At 42.1% G+C, this 20,461-nt stretch overlaps 1 protein-coding gene across 2 annotated transcripts; it reads left to right on the plus strand.

Moving 5' to 3' along the window:
* The first annotated feature begins 421 nt into the window (after positions 1–421).
* LOC311047301 (BTB/POZ domain-containing protein 10-like) lies at positions 422–19,654 on the plus strand. 2 transcript variants are annotated; one of them, XM_084059970.1, is made up of 8 exons: positions 422–583; positions 7,019–7,230; positions 7,700–8,024; positions 8,612–8,714; positions 11,580–11,700; positions 13,138–13,335; positions 15,472–15,582; positions 17,923–19,653. In XM_084059970.1, exons 2-8 carry the CDS (start codon positions 7,077–7,079, stop codon positions 18,513–18,515), a joined length of 1,605 nt encoding a protein of 534 aa, XP_083916096.1. In that variant the 5' UTR covers positions 422–583; positions 7,019–7,076; the 3' UTR covers positions 18,516–19,653. The 2 variants fall into 2 exon arrangements, with proteins under 2 accessions (XP_083916096.1, XP_083916095.1); XM_084059969.1 differs by lacking the exon at positions 422–583 and adding an exon at positions 3,092–3,425 and having other exon boundaries at positions 17,923–19,654.
* The last annotated feature ends 807 nt before the right edge of the window (positions 19,655–20,461 follow it).

Here is a 20,461-nt window from a genome sequence, read left to right on the forward strand (position 1 = left end):
ATAAGCGACTTAAGCGACTTTGGGCTTCTTTTTCTGTAAAGTTGCCTCTAAAAATTGGGATTTGCGGGTTTCTAAAGTGTACGTGCTTATTCAGGCTTGCTTCCAAATTGTGTCATAATTATTTAAAATGTTTTGTGCCAGGGAGCATTTATGTTCTTAAAAAATATTCCAAACATTCCACATTCTATTGCAAGAGTTTTTCAAAATAGCAAATCTTTGCGTTGTGAGCATGTGGATTGGGTATTTTCAAATAGCTGACGCATATAGGTTTAAAAGTGCTCATGTGTCTTAAGTTGCTTATTTTGGGCTTGTTTTCCTAGACCTGGTTCCTTATTTCTCTCACAACATCTGGCAACGCCGCTCCGAATGTAGCAAATCTCGCGATATGTTCCATATGAAGTCAGCATTCAAACCAAAACAAAGGAGCAGCTGCTTGGTTTGTGTGAAGCTACACGTTACTCTGGAAAATACCGACAGTTTAGTGGATCCTCGCTGTATTCAAGCTGCATTATTATCCAAGTGGTTGTTTACTGCTACTGTTTACTGGATAAAGTCTCCATATCAGCATGTGAGCAGCAAAGAGGTAAAAAAACACAACTGGTTCATGTTTCTTTGTTGTGTTGTAGCCAGCTAGCTACATTTAGCTAACATTACTAGCTCACGGATACTGAGTAGGTCAGTTAATTTGAGTGTTATGTATGTATGTAATAGCTCTACGGGGCTGTCAAAATAGAAATGTAGCCTACCCGGGATGCCTGCTAGCAAATGGGCTAGGTGTTGGATCTTAAACGGAAATCAACAATTGTACGTTAATTAGTAAGTTGGATACACTCTCAAACCCCCATTATGTCCCTCTGGAATATGATATGTGAGTGCAGATGACTATAAATCAAGTGTTTCCCGGGTTCTTGGTGGTCAAATCTGTCAGAGGAATGGGACGGGTTTGACATAATTACGTTGGAAACATGGACGGGTGCAATTGGATACAGGAAAGGTGGGCACTAGGGACATCTGGGGACCTCGATGAAAAACATGTATATTTTGTCCAAAATGTAAAAAAAAACAAAAACAATTAAAAACGGTCTTAAGTAAAGTGATGCATTCATGGTACAACATTATCAGACTTAATGTTATCATTCAACTTATTGTATGACTGGATATACAGGTTTTTTAGCAATTGTAGAAATGTTAGACATTAATTGTCGAATGTTTAAGCATGTTCGAATCATGTATACTTTACTTTACTTAAACAATTTGGACAAAATAGCCAATTTTACATCGAGGTGCCCAGATGTCCCTAGTGCCCACCTATCCTGTTGTTAACATTTATTTAACCATAGGGAACCAATAGGAGGTACGATTATATAAATGGTACTAAAAGACAAGTATGACACAAAACCCCCCGAGGGCTTATTTCCATTGTGGTCCTGTGTGTGTCGGTTTTTATAGTGACTGACTGGTGTATATTAAATGTCCATGTCTGACCCTGAATGTGTAAGTTACTGTGTCTGCTATAGGCAGGATCACTAAACCGTGGAGAAAAGTGGATACTTAGTTATCATATGAGAGGAACAACTAGTGCTCAATGCACTGGTATTATATAGAGCAGGGATGACATACAGCCATCTGGTTCCTAATCCCATCCATGCTCTATTTACAGTCCCATAAGATAATGATTTAGCCTTGAAAAATGAGTATATATTTTACCTGACAATTTATCATCATGGCATGGGTGGTGTAGCACATGCTCAAATCAAGCTCAAAGAATAAGATATATTCATTATTTCCCCATATTTCTTATATGAAAGAAAATGGGGAATGCATTGTCAGTTGGATTGTTGGATTGGTCTTGTATGTCATTTAATCATATTAGACAGTTAGTTTAAATTCATATTGTGATAGCTATCTGTTTATTTCCCTTGGAAGGTATTAGCCTTGCCCTTGGATCAAGACTATCATAGATGTATTTTGTTGATTCTGACTTTTACTTTCGTATTGCTCGATAAAATACATCTATGATGATAGTCTTGATCCAAGGCTAGGAAGGTATTAGCTTTGATACAAGACTGTCATAATTATGTTATATGACCGTCTTGTGATCCAAGGCTAGGAAGATATGGTCTTTTGTGAACGATCTGTAGATAGCCAATTTCCAAGGGATGGAGGATAATATGTATTTTTTATGTATTCTATCCTTCTAAGTGTCTGTCAGTCTGGCTAAATTTTAGGTCTACATAATAATTACCATATATTGTATAATGGGGTCCTCTAGTGTCACAAATGCGACATTGCTTTCATTTGCTCTCGCCGGGACACCAGGGTCTACGAATGTGATCATCTGTGTGAATAATTTAATCATTATTTAAAAACATTTGGTACATTGTGGCAAAGTGACATGCATTAAAATGGTCAGTGTTGACTTTTCCATTTGTTAAGGATAATGTACCAACTTAACCAATTATTAAATTGATGCTGTAGCAGGTCCATTTGGTTAGATTTGTACAATGTCCGAGTTAAATGATTACTCTGTATTTTCCTGTGTAACTGAATGCGGATCCGGGTTGATGAGAGGAACCAGGACGCGGACAGACAGTTGGGACTTGGGAAGGTGAAGGTTGGATAGTCCTACAGTACTTCAGTCAGATAGACTAGGCATCAGCTCCGCGCGTGCGTGCGTGTGTGTGCGTGCGTGCACGCCTGTCTAGTCTAGTCCAGCTCAACCTTTTCAGGTCGCGCGACCCCCAAAAATAATCATATGTGAACTGGGGACCCCCCACCCTGATGATAAGCACTTGGAATTGTAGGAGTCGAGGCATTCAATTTGGTTTGACTCTGTTCCACATATAAATAGCAGAGCTCACAACGCGTGTGAGCTTGTAGGTCGGCTATTTTCACAATTGTTGCCTCTTTCTTATATTATTTGACAATTTGGCCAATGTTTGACCAGTTGTTATAGTAGGCCTACAAAACCACCCGAAAATCATGCGGGGACCTCCCTGGGGGTCCCGACCCACAGGTTGAGAACCACTGGTCTAGTCCATGGATGTATTAGGGTCTAGCCGAGCACGCGGCCATTCATATTTTCTCGTCCCCGTGAGATGATTCGCGTGTTGTGCGCGCAGTGTTCTGTCGCCTCTAACCGAGACACCGTGTCTGTCATCCATTCCTCACCCGTATTACCTCGCTCTCCTTTCGGTGGATGGCTCCTGTGTGTGTTTAGTTTTAACCGCATCGTGTGAGTCAAGTGCCGGGTAGTCAGTGTGAGTGAAATAATGCTGAAGTTGGAAAGTAATGAGCGAGGATGCTGAACGTGCTGGCAAGCCTGCTTTGTTCGGAGGAGCAGCAGCCCTTTGTGCCGCTGTCATCGCGCAGCTCGTCCCGTGCTGCTTTGTCTTTAGTTTGCCCGGTGATACTGAGACCGACTGGTAGGTGCACGACTCTGCGCTGCATGGATGTGTTTTGTGATAATAACGAGGGAAATAATGTAATATGCTAGACTAGTATTATTATTATGATCATCTCACCTCCAATACGATTTTGCGGTAATCAAATGTATTGTATAATTACATTGACTAAATTGAATTGTAATGATTTTGCCAATGTCGTTTATATTTTGGATGCTTTTTTTGCTGGATTTAAGCCCAGACATTTGCGCTTACCAGCGTCTCTTCTTTGCCCATCAGTGTAGCGGTGTCAGCAGCCCTAAATAATAGATGGGACCCCTTCCTTAAGTAACAGGGCTTTCACCCTATGTGCTTTTTATAGACTTCAAGTACACACCACGTCTTTGTCTGACTTTTTGTGACCTAGATGGTGTGGCAGACTCAAAACACATTGCAGAAAAAAATCATCTTTGCTCTAAGCTTTTTTGACTTCTGGTGATGATAGGCCATTGACCTATTTAACCGAAGGAAAAAAACCTGATATCAAGGGGAGTGGTGTTTGGTGGTGGGGGGTATTACCTACAGGAAATGTGAAATGAGCTGCCAATATTTCGGTCTGTTCTATCACTCTGAAATCTTGGCTGCTGTGGATTTGCATTGCTGTGTGAAAGATGAGAGGAGCTGCCCTAAGAGAAATATTGCCTCCTCAGTTCCTTTGTTCCTCTCATCCCTGCTGGCCTGGCAGCCAGAAGAGGCTGATCTAGCCAATGACTGACTGGCTGGCTGAAAGATGTGCATTTTGTTTTTATGATTCCACTTCCATCACATTGGCACAGTCCTCCTAATGCAGATAAAAGATACTGTACATCTGTGTTGTTTTTACACATGTAAACATTACACTCTAACTAGAACTGGCCAACATATTTATAAGAAATGCCTGGTATGTATAACTACGTGAACAGTCTTGTTCCACATTTACAGTAATGGTGAATGTCTAATGTAGGCTCATGTCGTGTGTGTGTGTGTGTGTGTGTGTGTGTGTGTGTGTGTGTGTGTGTGTGTGTGTGTGTGTGTGTGTGTGTGTGTGTGTGTGTGTGTGTGTGTGTGTGTGTGTGTGTGTGTGTGTGTGTGTGTGTGTGTGTGTGTGTGTGTGTGTTCCCCAGCTGTTATGGTCACCCCATTTTCAAGGACATAACCTGAGTATGCAGCTGTATTGTGAGCATGCTACATTAGCAAATACAAAAACAAGCTCTCATTTAATTTCAATATTTAAATAATCTTTTTCTTTTGATCTGTATACTAGCATTAATCGCAAGGTTTTTTTGAACAGTATATTATATTGTAGAATAATAATAACGACAACAGTAACAGTATTATGTGTACTCTTTCCATGTTTAGTTTAATTTTATTTGTTTTGTTCGTTTTTTGGTTACTGTATTTTTTAATCCAGGCAGTGTATGCAGACATATTTGTTTGTGACTGTCTTGTGTGTGTCCAACCAACAAGACATCTCCTCAACAGTTCGAGATGGAGCCATGAAATTAAAACCAGGATGTTCAGTGGAGCTGGGGTCAAAAGTAAATCCATGACCTTGAATTAAAAGGGCTTAGAAGATTTTAGATGTTAGTGGACATGCCAGATGTTGAAGTCCCCTTGATGGGGCTACCTCTTGTCAAAAGTTCTGTCGCCTTGCTGCATCCACTGTAAGCTGTGATGCTGTAGCTTGTGTCAGTCAGTGGGTCAGCCACCCCATTCGGTTCCCATGTCAGCCAATCACTGAGTCAGTATCTTAGCCAAAAAGCCAGACAATCTGTCTGTCAGTCAGCCAATCAGCCATCCTGCAAATCGGTAACCCTGCCAGCAAGTATCCAGAAGGACGTTTCTCATTACAAGCTTTTGAAACTCTGCCAAAACATACATAACCTAATAATTGAACTGGCATCTCACAAAAGACTAAGATTTATAATTCAGCAGTGAGCACTACACCGTCCATTATGGATGTTATTGAGTCTGCTATGTTTTAGTGCCAGTTTCATTCGCTGAGCAAAAATTATCCATCAATGTATATGTACCAGTCAATGAGGCTGTACCACATGTATTTATTTTTTTATTATTATTTGGTAGGGAAGCCAAGCCATCAGAAACATAAGCTGTGCATGATGAGAAATAAGATCAAATAGAAAGGTGACTTGTCTTTGCATTGTACTGTGTTGTTGTGGTTGAAAACTGTGGCAACTGCATCTTCCACATACTACATGGCATATACTGTATATACTGTATACTAGTACATGCAGTGCTTCAAGGTCACGGTGTATACACAACACAGATACACAACCAATTGACCCCTCCATCCTGTAGTCCTTGTCCCTTTTTGTCTGTGATGCAATGGTGCTTTAAATGTATACATTCTTCTACAAAGCAATGATGTGTCATTTGTAAAAAGAAAAAAGCTTTAGCATCAATGTAAAGAATAGTTAATGAAACTAATATTAAAAAAATATATTTTAATTAAGAAAATATTAGATTGTGGGGGGATTTATATTTCACTTTTATTCACCCAAATGTTTTTCAAAAGTTGAAAATGGTCTACAAGCTCTATTTTTGTGCGACACTGGTACGCCGAAGTATAAAATAGGGCTTAAGGGGTTAATCAAATAAAACAAATCGATTCGACTTATTTTACGTCCATTCATTGATACATACATCTTCGTTATGACCGCTGCACTGAAGACCAGGGACAATGCCCTTGTGGCTCAACCAGTTACTGCAACAATTAGTCACGATGTCCTGGCAGGATTTCAGTGCAGGAGCTCGCCCTTCCTTGTGCTCTCCCTCGCTTGTCTCTCACCACTGTGATGTCTAAATAATCACAACGCATTATCCAGTCATCTGTCATCCAGCACAACCGTAAAATGCATCCATTTTCATAGAATGGAGCAATTGTAAAATATTTTGTCCCCAGGCACTGTGTATGGGAGGGTGAGTGTGTTTGTGCATTAATATGATGTTTTGTGTGTTTTGAAAAGGGCTAGTATTCAGAAAGAGAGACTAGAAAACAACAACCCTTCCAGGCCTGCAGTCGTGTCTTTGTGGGCATTAGTCAGGACTCAGAGATGAGGTGTAATGGTTTTACCATTACACCTTACCATTACAGTCACTAGACTAGCATGTGTGGAGCAAAAAATAAACAGGTCAACTAAAGCTTTCTTTCTATGTGTTATGCTCAGCATTCAACTCGTTTCCTTTGTTTCACATGGATACACACTCTAATGGATGTCGGGTGTGTGTGTGTGTGTGTCAGTGTGTGTGTTCCAAGCTGCAGTGGGGTGGCTGGCTGGCTTTTGTTCTGCAGCCCTCAGCTCCACCACGGTTCACATGAGTTGACTGCAGACTTTCTCTCCACGGTCCAGCACGCAAAAAAGTGCTGAGCACTATGTGTTTGCGTTTATGGGTGTGTGGGTGTGCGTGCAGTGCACCTAGTCTACATCTAGCTATGTGCGTACCAGTTAATTGTTCTCAGTGCATCATGTAGCCCTGCCGCACGAATGTCACAATCTCACTTTGATTGGTAATGTTGTCCGACTTGTTTACTGGTAAATTAAATGTGTGTGTCGTCTTATTTTCTGTCCCAACAGTGACCAGCAGTGTGGTTTGTCAGTGTTGGACTGTGAACAGCGGCGGCAGCTCAGCACTATGAGTATGTACGGTGCTGGCGGAGGAGGGGCGGAGCATTACCGGGAGCAGCGGCGCCGCTCCAGTGATCGATCCCGGGACTCCTCCCATGAGAGGGGAGAGGGCCAGCTCACCCCCTGCATCAGGAATGTCACCTCCCCCACGCGGCAATACGGTAAGGAGGAAAGACAGGGAAGGTGAAAAGGAGGAAAAGAGAGCGAGAAAGAGAGAGAGATGGGTGTCTAGAATAGGGTTGGGATCCGTAACCGGATACAACATTGAGGAACCGGAATCGGTTCCATCACATTTGCAACTGTTTCCGGAAGAGCTGATATGTGGACTTCGTGTCTGCTACACAATTACAATACCAGTGGTTCTCAAACTTTTTAATTTCAAGGACCCCCTATAGGAGTCATTATAGGGAACCGTTAAGAGGGAATTGCTAAGGAAATCGTTAAAATCCTAATGGATCCCAACCCTCGTCAAGGAGGGGCCATCCAGTGGACCATTTAGATTCAATTAGGCTGGACGCAAGTGTCGGAATGTAATTGTTTAGCCCCATTTATCAACTACATCCATGTGTGCACATCTTGTCTGACCGCATGCATGCTTGTGTGCACGTGCTCTTATTTCACATCTACCAGACCGCGAACGTGGCGATGGAGGTTCTTCATCCCGATCCTCCAGTCCCCGTCCTCCACGGGTGTCCCTGCCCTGTTCCCCGATGGGAGGAGCCCTGATGGTCGGGGGACACTTTGCTCGACCCCTTGGCGCTCCCGGATGTGACCCCCACTCTAAGGTCCTGGGCCATGGAGCCTGCGACATGATCTACGTGTATGACCTCGGCACTAAAGAGGGGTCTCGTGGTGTGTTGCGGACAGGAGAGAGGGTGACGCTCATCGTGGACAACACGCGATTTGTGGTGGACCCTGCCATCTTCACAGCTCAGCCCAACACCATGCTAGGCCGGTAAGGACTGGGATTAGCAGAGCTATATCGGTGGTGTAGTGTCTACTGTGAGGAGGAATGTTTATTTTAATGAGAAACTAGGGATCTTTTACTGACTGACCAAAATCTTGAAGCTTTGTTGTCATTTTTAGACTTTTTTTTATTTATAGATGCAACATTGTAATTGATTTCTGTTAGAGAGTTCCTTTTTTGTGCTGTGTTCTGGTATTTCTTCTCTGCTTCTTTGTATGGTTGTGATCACGTCCTGGTTGAAGTACTTTTAAGTATTAAAGAAGTCAAGGCAAGCTATTTATTAGATTTTGAATGTTACGTGCTCATCAAATCTATGAGCAACAGCACGGTTGAACAGAAGACAACTACATCCCATACAGTAATTCCCGTACCATCAATGATCACATTGAAGGCAAGCTTATGAGGCAATTCAAAGAGCTTACATAAGGCATAAAAATACATTCAAAAGCATAAGAAGGCAATTATGTTTTTTTCTTATTCTCGCACTATGGACAATGAACATGTATCAATCGTATATGAGAAATGCCATTGTATTGAATATGGTTCCCTTAATTCATTTTGTGTGTGTTTTGTAGAATGTTTGGTTCTGGTCGGGACTACAACTTCACACGACCCAATGAGAAGGGAGAGTTTGAGGTGGCAGATGGCATCAGCTCCACTGTCTTCAGAGCCATCCTGGTAAGATCTGATCCTCTGCTAAGTGGCTCTCACACCTTTTCATGTTTTCACCCCCAGAATATGTATTTGGCTGCGGACCCCCATCTCAAAAATATTTTGTGTCACGCTATGAGCTTAAGTGGTTAAAATTATTGTGACTCTATATCAACACATTTAGCTGGGGACCCCCTGTTACCCCCAAGGACCCCTGCGGGTCCCCGGACCCCACTTTGAAAACCCAATGCTCTACTCTTCTCAGAGAGACCAGGCTCTCACTCCTTCTCTTGTACCTACTGTATGCAGCAGGGATTCTCAACCTTTTACATTTTGCGGAACCCCAATTTCATATTGATGCATGTAGGACAATCCTAAAAATCTTCCATTAAGTTTTTGGTGTGCGAAGCCATTTTACATTAAATTGTGCTATAAAATAAGTCTATAAATGGTTTTGTGACGTATTACTGTAGATTAAAACATGGAAACTTGAAGGTTTTTGTCAGAAGCACTCGTCGCAGTAAAATGTCTTCCCAGAGGGAGAGGAGGGGTTATGGGTACAACAATCACCAGGGAAGGAATGAGGGGATTAAATATAAGTGTTGATGATTAAAATGTGTATAATAAAACTTATAGTAACTAATAATTGATGATGACCTAGACCGATGAGCAATGGGCATGGAAAAAACTTGGAATTGTGAAATGTTGATCCTTGAGGTAGAGGAATAGTCCCATTTTTCTTCTATTCACAGCAGATGCTGTAGGCCTACAGGTAGTTCCTAACTATCAATCATTTAGCTGGGGACCCCCTGTAACCCCCTCAAGGACCCCAGACTACGTTGAGAGAACCAGTGCTATACAGTATTAGGCCTGTCACAATTATTACATAATCTTCCAATCGCAATTATTTGAGATCATGACAATTATTCTTGCATAATCGTTTCCATTTTGAAAAATAATCATACATTTTCAAATATTAAAAAAAATGCAGACATAGCAGATCTACAAGCCTTGAACCTTTCGTTTGCTATTTTTACATATATAGAATGATTAAATGGCTTATAATGTCAATAATGTCTTTGTAGCCTATATTTAAGTTATTTGTCATATCTGCCCTGTGCAAATCTTTATTACGAAGACTAAAAGTCAAACGGAGAAAAAAAAAAGTGTTCATATGTTCCCATGTTCAATGCCAAACGCACAATTAAATCGTAAATCGCAATTATTTTAGTGACGATTAATCATCAACTTAAATTTGTAATCGTGACAGCCCTATACAGTATGCCATTCTGGGTGGCATACACACCATTCTGAGTGTCCGCCAGCCATCTCTGTCCTCTCTCCCTGCGTCTGTTGCCGCATTACGCTGATGGCACGGAGCCATGTTTTATGTAAAGGGTATTCTAAGAAGGGAGAGAGCATTCTTTGTCGCTGCACTAGCGACTCCCAAAAGGTTGGTCAAGGGCAACTTGGCACGGGTGTTGTAGGGTAATGGGGTGTTCCTCTGCACACGCTAAGTCCTCCCAGTGGAGCTCTTCACTGGCAAATGAGAAGAAGCAGCAGTTGTTTCCATGTGTATCAGAGCCAGAGGAGGCATGTGGTTTTCCCAATACCTTTCCTAGGACCATCCAGTAGAGATCAGCAGGGACATGTGTGTGGAGATAGCAGGAATTACTACTAAATTGGCGGAAAAGAAGGGGGATGATTTGAAGCGGGGAAAAAAATGTTAAACTGTGGGCACAATCGGCTCTGTTTCTGGGATTACTACATGTGGTCGTGTTGCCGTGCACGTAATGTGTGCACTCTACAGCAGTATTGTTGCCAGGAATTGGCTGCTAATACCATGCATACGCGCCAGCACTCTCCTCCTTTTTCTCCCTCCTGTTGTCTTTACGTCTGTTCATTCTGTCGTTCATGGTACGATTACAGCTCGTACAGACAGAGACTGGTTGTATGTAAAGGAGAGCAGTAGACGTGTATGGGTATGATTTGTGTGTATATGTTGTCAGGTCTCACATCTAGCGGTGTGTTATATTTAGAGTTTTAATATTGATACTTTGTTAGTTGTTGTCTGGAGCTCTGAGTAGTTTGATCTGTGGTTTTGAGACACTGACATGCGTTATAAGTGGACTCTTGATGTGTAGTATGATTATAGGGCTGAATAATGTGCTGACAATTCGGGCTGCAACTATTCTGTTAATTTTATTAGTCGAATAATCAAGTAGCGTGTTTTTATATATATTTTTTAATTGATCATTAAATCAAGAATCAACATGAAAAAAAAAATGGTTGTGCTAAATGATAAACCATTTAGCACTATTTTTATACTGCTGCGATTGTCAGTATTCTTTATTACATTTTTATGATCAAGAGAACAGCAGGGGAGCGTGCACAGTAACATCCTGATTCCCGAGTGTTAATTTAACAATTGAGAGTGTAGAAATTGACCCGTAAGGGTTTCTGTGCAGAGGCAGAGGGAGGGAGGAAGTGACGTTGGCTTTAGCTTTCATCACCATTCACTCTCCACCTCTCCCCCTCCTCCTCTCCACTGCTCTCTCTCTCTCTCTCTCGCTCTCTCTCCCACGCGCGCGCGCGCACACACACACACACACACACACACACACACACACACACACACACACACACACACACACACACACACACACACACACACACACACACACACACACACACACACACACACACACACACACACACAGACACACACAGACACAGACTTTCTCTCTCTCATTATTTGGTGCCTGTATGTGAGCAGAGCAGCTTCAATAATGGCGTATTGTTTGTTCTCCTCCTGTGCCTGCATGTGCGCGTGACCGTCTGCCTGTGTGTTCCTGTGTGTGTGTGTGTATGTGCTTGCTATTGCAATGGCAGGATTACTACAAGTCGGGGATAATCCGCTGCCCTGATGGCGTTTCCATTCCCGAGCTGAGGGAGGCATGTGACTACCTCTGCATCTCCTTCAACTACAGCACCATCAAGTGCAGAGATCTCAGTGAGTACCGCTGATAGACACACATTCCATGCTGTTGTTTTGTCTTTCATTCTTCATATGTTGTTGGTTGGTGGGTGTGGAAAAACCTGTGCTAGTAATGCTGGACCGCGACACGTTGTGAGCTTGTAGATTGTCTCTTTCTGGCGAGTGACACTTGTCCTATGACAATGGAGCTGTGAAGCTTAATGGAGAGTGTGGACTGTGGACAGGCATTTAAGCTCAGTCCACCGCTAGAGATGGACTCATGTGATTGACCTGTCATGTTGGTGTATAGTTCTCCACGTGCGCTAAGAATAGGTTGTCTGTGTGACCAAACAAACCGCTCAGCCTATTCGTCATGTAGACACAGCTGGCTGTTTGCATTGATATTGTTTGAGTGTCGTCGCGTTCGCCACAGCAGCGACAGTGTTGCCTTTCATGTAAACATAATTTTGTTAGTGGGTTACAGGTGTGTAGGCGTCTGTGTGTGTGTGTGTGTAGGAGGCTGTCTTGGCTAGCGAGCTGCTGTGTGTGTTGTATGTGTGAGCTGAGCACTAAGTAGGTCATGATTAGCTGTGAGATATGATGCTCGCTATGTGGTAGCAGCCCATAAACACACTACAGCTACTAGTTGTCATTCTTTTTTCTAAGTACTCTTCTTTTGTGTTGTCCTAGTCACAATCATTACAGTGAAAGGCTATCTAATCACATTTGGAAACAAAAATGTTTGGTCTACAATTGAATCTTTCATTTGTCTTATTATTGGCATCGTCAATCCTACAATGATTCTGTATAATGCCTTATGCCTATATAGATATTTTAATTTAATTGGGTGAACTGCATTGTTTTTGAGTCGAGAGGGAGGGAATGTGACACAGGTTCTTTGTTCCCATTATATAACTATAACTCTGACTCTGCCAAGTGTGTCAACAAGCAAAAATCGAGACAGTCAAATAGAAATTGTGATTTTACTTGCCCCCCCCCTCTGTCACAATTATTACATAATCACCTAATTGCAATTATTTGAGATAATTGCAATTATTTTGCATAACGTCCGAATCGTTTTCATGTTGAAAAATGTCATACATTTCCATGCATTTTCTCTCAAAAGTAGTGGAAAGAGCAGATGTACAAGCTCACAACATGTTGCACCGTTGTGAGCTTGTAGATCTGCTATTGCCACTATTATACTTCTTTAAGTAAGCTAATAAATATAGCAGTCATATCTTTGTTATTTAAGTTATCAGTCATATCTATCTGCCCTGTGCAGCTTTTGTTTACGAAGCCTAAAAGCCAAAAAGAAATGTAATTTGTATTTATACTGTATGTTCCAATGTTCAATGCCAAAAACCGGACAATCGTTAATCACATTTATTTGTGTGATAAATAATCGTGACGGTCCTAGCTGTACCTTGAACCTAACACCCTTTTGCTCCATGACAACCCTCCACCCTCCAGGCGCCCTGATGCACGAGCTGTCCAACGATGGAGCCCGTCGTCAGTTCGAGTGCTACCTGGAGGAGATGGTGCTACCTCTGATGGTGGCCAGCGCCCAGAGCGGAGAAAGGGAGTGTCATGTCGTGGTGCTTACTGACGACGACGTCGTCGACTGGGATGAAGAGTACCCTCCCCAGATGGGGGAGGAGTATTCACAGAGTGAGCCATTAACGCTTATAATATCACTTATTACTCGTACTATAAGGTGACTCTCCACCGCACCGATTTTGGGCCGACTTGGCGTCGGGAAGCGTTCGATATCGTAGGCCCGTCGGTTAGAGGTCCGTCGGGTGGTCCGTCGGGACCTTTTCGGCCGACCCAGAGCCGACCGAACATGTTCAGTCAGGGCCCGACTGGGAGTAGCCATGTAGCAGAGAAGAAGTGTGACAACAACACCGCAGTGAGGGCTCTCGTGTTGCCAGATTATGTGAGAATGGTTCTCATAGACCATGTCTATGAAAACCTACATTCACTGTTTCTCTTTGTCGCTCCCAGAGGGAGAGATAGATTGATTGATTTGACCTACTTTTGCGCTGTGGTGATTTTAATTGGCTTTCATATACTCTTAATATATTTTTTTCAAATTAGATTTGGCCTTATAGATCGAAATGTTCTCAGTTTTGGCTATTCTGGGTGTTCATTTCAATAAATTAATTAATGTATTTATTTTTGATTATTCAAATAACCGTTTTCAAAAATGTTGTGTACACGTCAGCAGTGGTGGAAAAAGTACTCAAATGTTTTACTTAAGTAAAAGTATCAATGCAATAGATGTACTCTGAGTCTGTTAACATTTACTTGAGTAAAAGTACTAAAGTATTGGTATAAAATGTACTTAAAGCACCAAAAGTAAAAGTACTAAAATGTTTGAAATGTTTGAAAATAGCATATCTACAAGCTCAGAACGTGTGCATCGCAACACGTTGTGAGCTTGTAGATCTGCTATTTTCAAATAGCTTATAGGTATAAAATAGGGCTAAAGTGGTTAATGTATGTTTTATAATGATTTATATCCGCAAAGTACTATAGTAACTAAAAATTGCAAATAATTGTTGTGGAGTAAAAGTATAGACAATTGGAAATACTCCAGTAAAGTAAAAGTACCTCAAAATTGTACTTAAGTACAGTACTTGAGTAAATGTACTAGATACTTTACACCACTGCACGTCAGTGAAGAAAAAACGCTGGGAACATCCCTATTTACAAACGACTTTGCAGGGAAACAAGCACAAAGTCGCTTATAATAGGCAAACCTGGCAACGCTGGCAGGCTAGGCTGAAAGTAATCTCTCAAGAACAGCAGAGGGCGCTGTTTTTCCTTTTTATTTGGCGATGGGTTCCCAGATTGGGCTGAAAGTTATAATGCATTAGATTAGCACATCAATGGGCATGTCGGCTGACAGACTAAATGCCAACTTTTGCCAACCGAATACCAGTCTGTTGCAGTCTGAAGTAGTCTGAAGTAGTCTGAACTAGTCTGTTTGGTGGAGAGTCACCTTTATAGTAAGCAACCATATTTGTGACATAATTTACTTGGAATTATGTCACAATATGGTCGCGAAAAGCCATTTCAGCTGGTCTTTAACCCATTAAGACCTGAAGCCGATTCTAAATCCCAACAGTTTTCTAAAAAAGCTTATGTTTCTATATCGGTGGTTCTCAAACTTTTTCATAATTGTCAAGGACCCCCAAAATTATATGTATTTGGCCGCGGACCCCCCATCTCAAAATATTTTGTTCCAGGGACCCCCAGAAGCAAAGATTGGAGTTAAAAATGTTCGCTTTAAAATAATACATATATTCAAAGATTTACACACATTTTCACTATGGAAATGGCAAATGGAACCAATGATATAACTATAAAGTAGAAACAATGAACAGATTAACTTGGTCTAATCTTTAGTGAGTAATATGTATGTATTGAAATCAGCAGTATCATTATTGTGGTAATTGAAAATTGTGGTATTATTATATTGCTACTTACCGTATATAAGAACTTGAGGCGTAAAAAAGGTATTGGTGAAAAGGGGCTAAACTAAAACCATATCTATATCTCTATCAGTATCTATCTATCTATCCATACATACTGTATATGTATAACATAATATTATATAGTTATATTATATATATATATTATATCGTATTGGTACTCTATCGACAAGTACTTGTACTCAGTCTGGGAAAAAAATGGCATCAGTACAACCCTTGTAGAAACCACTGATGATCAATATGTTGCTGTTGCTATTTTTTTGTGTTTCATGTTTTCTTGTTTTCTCACATTCCTCATTGTCAACAGTTATCTACAGTACCAAGCTGTACCGCTTCTTCAAGTACATAGAGAACCGAGATGTGGCCAAGTCAGTATTGAAGGACAGAGGACTGAAAAAGATCAGACTGGGGATAGAAGGTATGGATAACCTTGTAATAATTTAATATATACAGTATATACTGTATACACAGTATATTCTTATGAAATCAAATATTCAGCAGAAAATGCCATTGATTTAAGGATTCTCAGATGCCCTGTTTGTACGTATATTTGTTCATTGCAATATTATTATCAATAGTGTAATAGTGAACCACTGCTGCCAGCAAAAACACAGGTTTTACTGTACCTTCATGGAATATTATCCATGACAGCTGTCCTCACGGAGATCGGCTCATTACACGCACAGGGTTGAAAAAATCCATTCAAGAGCTATGGCCGTTTCAATGAGGCTTGTTTTGCCGTAAAGCAAGAGGAACGGAGATCTAGCCGAGATATGGCCGTTTCACTGCAGGAAATAAACAGGAACTAAACAAGCTTTTATTTTTTCAAATGACTCATTTTCGGGTCTGTCCTCTTCAGGCAGTGAAAGCATCATCCATAGGATAGGTAACAGCGCCATCTAATGTTCCGGGGAGTTCCTGACGAAGAACAATTGCCTTTGCCTCAAAGTTGTTTTGCATCATGTATAACCGGTTTCTTTATTTTGTTTTTTCTCCGCCAGGAGACTATGTTTTCGTTCTCGTTCTTCCGTGTGTCCACCAAGCTAACATTGGTCAAGCTTCACGTGACACGTGAAAATATGTTAAAAGGGTGTGCTTTGATTGGCTAGCGAGACGCATGATGAAATAGAGACCTATAAATAGGTGTGTCACTTCAAAAGATCATTTATATCTTTTGAAGTGAGGTAAGACAGGATTAATCAGGAACAGTACTGGCGGAGACCTGTGCTCCGAGGAGCACATTTTCTAGTCTACATTTGTATTTAAACTTTGGAGTTGTGAACGCATGCCCCACTCGTTTATGCTCCCTTGTGATGCCACCTACAGTAGACCGCAAAGCAAAAGGCGATGCCCATGAGCAGAGGTCTCATTCCATTGTACACTTTACCATTTATACTGGTGCACCGGCACAAACGTGACGAAAAGCTTGTTCAATCCGTGAAGCCGATTGGCCGGTTGGCCAATAAGTGAAGCCGGTGCATACGCCCCCACAGAGAGATTCAGTGCATCCTCCACAGACCCTCAGATGGATACAGTGATCCGTGGCCTTTCGGTTCTTGAGAACCGTCAGTCCGAATTTCCACTTAGCACTGCACACCCCCGGGTCCTAGGCAACACACGGCAATTTAGAAGTTGGACGGTTCCAAACACACACACACACACACACACACACACACACACACACACACACACACACACACACACACACACACACACACACACACACACACACACACACACACAGAAGTGTCAGTAATCAAAGCGGTACCTAAAAAAATCACACCCAGTGTGAAGTGGGCGGTGTGTGGTCATCACAACATGACTCACTTTAAAAAAAGGATGAATAACTTTTTTTAAAGTCCATACTGCTATTCATAGGGCTGCACATGTGTCATGTGTTTTGCTAGCCAATCACAGTCCTGAATTTGCAAAGTCAGCCAATCACATTACAGTTAGTGGTGATGACACTAGCTGTAATGTGATTGGCTGATATGAAAAAAGTATCGATTTGCATTAACAATGGAAGGGTTAGGGGGTACACAAATTTTTTGGTCGGTGTCCAAAACTCACTTATAGGGGGCGGCTACACCGCCACAAAAACAAGACCAGGAGACCTGATTCTGCCAGACCCAGAATAAGTACTTATTGTCTGTGTTTTCACTTTCCGTCCGTCCGTCCCCCCCCCCCCCCCCTCGGCCAAGCTAACATTGGTCAAGCCTCACGTGACACGTGACAATACGTTGAAAGAGTGTGCTCTGATTGGCTAGTGAGACGCATGACGTATAGCGGCCTATAAATAGATGTGTCACTTTGAAAGAGTCTTGGTCTCTTTCAAAGTGAGGTAAGACAGGAATAATCACGAAATGGCTGAGAAATGGCGGAGTAACACTTAAGACAGGATTAATCAAGTAACACTTAAGACAGGATTAATCAGGAACAGTACTGGCGGAGACCTGTGCTCCGAGGAGCACATTTTCTAGTTAGCTCTGATCTTACTTTATAAGATCAGAGCACTATGTCACGGCTAAGCCGGACTTCACATGACGTGTCAGCCTGTGTATGCCCATGTATGGACGAAAGGGGAACAGACTTTTATGGCTGGGGCCTAAGGGCAAAGGGGCATGACCATGTATGGAGAAAACAGGTACAAAGCCTCATGTAGGCCCGACCCCCTGGGTCTGGCAAATATACCAATTTTAAATTCTTCCCTATTAGTTTTTGCATTGTTCAACTGACCTTTGACCTTTGCCCTCGCCAGGCTACCCCACTTACAAGGAGAAGGTGAAGCGACGTCCAGGAGGTCGTCCGGAGGTCATCTACAACTACGTCCAGCGTCCTTTCATCCGCATGTCCTGGGAGAAGGAGGAAGGGAAGAGCCGTCACGTGGACTTCCAGTGCGTCAAGTCCAAGTCTACCACAAATTTGGCTGCGGCCGCAGCAGACATACCTCAGGACCAGTTGGTGGACATGCACCCTCCAGGGCAAGTAGACGAGCTGGACACTCTCCCGGGACACCAGCCCCATCAGAGTCCCAACGACGGCCACCAGCCAGCACAGGCGCAAGACGTTATCAGCCCCCAACAGCCACAGGGTCACGACGGCATAAATCATCAGGCTCTGCAGGGGGCAGGGCACGATGGCGTCGGCCATCAACAAATGCAGGGGCACGACAATGCCAGCCACCCCCAACCGCAGGGTCAAGACAGCCCCAGCCAGCCCTCACATAGTCAGGACCATAGTAACCAGCAGCAGCTACACAGCGGCAGCCCCCCCAGTCAGCCCAACAACAACTCCATTCAGTCCAGTTACCACTACGAGCCAGACCCCGACTCACCGTCACCTTCTGCATGAGACTGGCTGTCTCCCCCTTCCCCTCCTCTTCTGCACCTTTGCGCCCCCCCCCCTCCTCCCCCCACAGTCACCACCTCTTTGTTCTCCTCCAGCCCGGAACTCGCCTCTTCCTCATAAGAGGCAGAATGCCACTTTGCCTTTTCTTGCACCTCTGCTGCAGCCTTGACGGTCTACAGCCTCAAAAAAAAAGAAAAAGATTGAAATTTAAATACTGGTGAAATTTCACCAGTAGGATGGAAAATAACCACTGGTTGTTTTCAACAGCCAAGGATGTTTAAAAGCACACACATTAGTAAAACACTAGGCCTCCATGTTCCATTCTCTGCTCATGGATATGATTTTTGTATTATCTTTTAATTATCTTTTATTTTATTTTACCCAACCAAAGGAGATTTAATTGACCACTTGAACCCTAGCGTTCCTATTATGAATACTGTATTTCATAATAGGCGACCATTCTCCAAAGATAGGTCTACGAGCTCACAATGCGGTGCAACGACGTGAGCATGTACATCTGATATCCGAAGAGATTGGATGTATAGGGTTTAAGTGGTTAATTTTAATATTTTGTACTTGATCACAGATACAATGTACTGTACATTATACTGTATGAAGGTAAAGTACATTTTGTGTGAGACGTGTGTGTGTGTGTGTGTGTGTGTGTGTGTGGCTGCAGATGGGAAAGTGAATTTAATTATTTTTGAAGAAACAAGTTGGATTTGAAAATTCACTTTCACAGTGTTTGTGAAGGCTGTGATACATGGATAAAATATGAAGTTTTAGGCAGCATAGATAGCCATTTACTTTTGAAATTTGTTTTTGCTCCGTTTCTGTTTAAACTCACATGGTTATCTACATTCATCTAACCCTTCGGAGGGCGATATTTCCCCCCAATAATTTGCTTTGTATCAACCTCAATCCCCATATGTTCAACTATGTGTCACATTTGGTTTTGACCTTCTCCTGCTTGTGCCCCGGTTGACCTGGTGTGAAAATGTTCACTAAGTCCACAGGTTTACCACTGCACGCTGAGGTGCCTCCTGCTGTGACCACACAAGGCATCAGAACAGAAGATGATAAAACATCCGTTTTGTAATAAAAAAATATTCACAACACATTCCTCACCGATGACTGTTTTGTTATGCTCATCGAACCTAATAATGATTCAATAATTTGTAATGCGGGGTTAACCCATTCAATCCGGTAACGCATCTGTCATTTTAGGTTTCCTTTGGCTATTAAAAAATAGCAGATACTGTATACAAGCTCATGGTGCTGCGCCATGACCTTGTAGATCTGCTATTTTTGAAAAATCTTTGTGCAAAATCTTTGTGTAAATCTTTGAATATAAAAAAAGGAAAAAAGCAAATATTTGTCAAATATTTTGTTCCAGGGACCCCCCCCCCCCCCCTCCAGACACGAAGAACAGCCAAAGAAATCTAAAATGACAGAGATGCGTCCCCGGATTGAATGGGATAACCGGTTGCCAGTAAGGATGACAATCCCATAAGAATTGTTAAATCGCATGTATCCTGAACTGATGGCTGGGTGGATTTTATGACCCAGTTGTTTGAATGACGCAGCTGTAATTGCCTGGCCTCCAGTCAGTTGGTTGGCTTATAATACTGCAATACCTCTCACACCGTCCAATGCAAATGGTTTGCTTTTGCTGCAGCCAGATGGCAACATAGTGTAAAAATATCTGAGGTGCAGTGATAGGCTGAATGGATGGATTCATCGCTGTTGGGTGGGAAACCTCATACTGTATGTCTAAAACTGTTACTTTTCAGGATTCAAATAAAAAAATAGATCTACAAGCTTAGTATGATGATGTAAGGTATTCATTTATTAAACAAAGTTTAAATATGGAAATAAAAGGTTTCTGCAAGATGCAAACCAGGTAAGAACCAGGTTCTTGACAGATTAAATGCATGTTGTTCATGAGT

This window comes from Gymnoscopelus microlampas (genome assembly GCF_963454915.1).
Source record: "Gymnoscopelus microlampas genome assembly, chromosome: 6".
In the NCBI taxonomy this organism is placed as follows: Eukaryota; Metazoa; Chordata; class Actinopteri; order Myctophiformes; family Myctophidae; genus Gymnoscopelus; species Gymnoscopelus microlampas.

What these genes read in the sequence shown, in the direction of transcription:
- LOC311047301 (XM_084059969.1), top strand. Translation starts at nt 3,292, where the DNA reads ATGAGCGAGGATGCTGAACGTGCTGGCAAGCCTGCTTTGTTCGGAGGA. An exon ending in CCCAACACCATGCTAGGCCG is followed by an intron (nt 8,025 to 8,611) that starts GTAAGGACTGGG and finishes TGTGTTTTGTAG; the next exon opens with AATGTTTGGTTCTGGTCGGG. An exon ending in GGGGGAGGAGTATTCACAGA is followed by an intron (nt 13,336 to 15,471) that starts GTGAGCCATTAA and finishes CATTGTCAACAG; the next exon opens with TTATCTACAGTACCAAGCTG.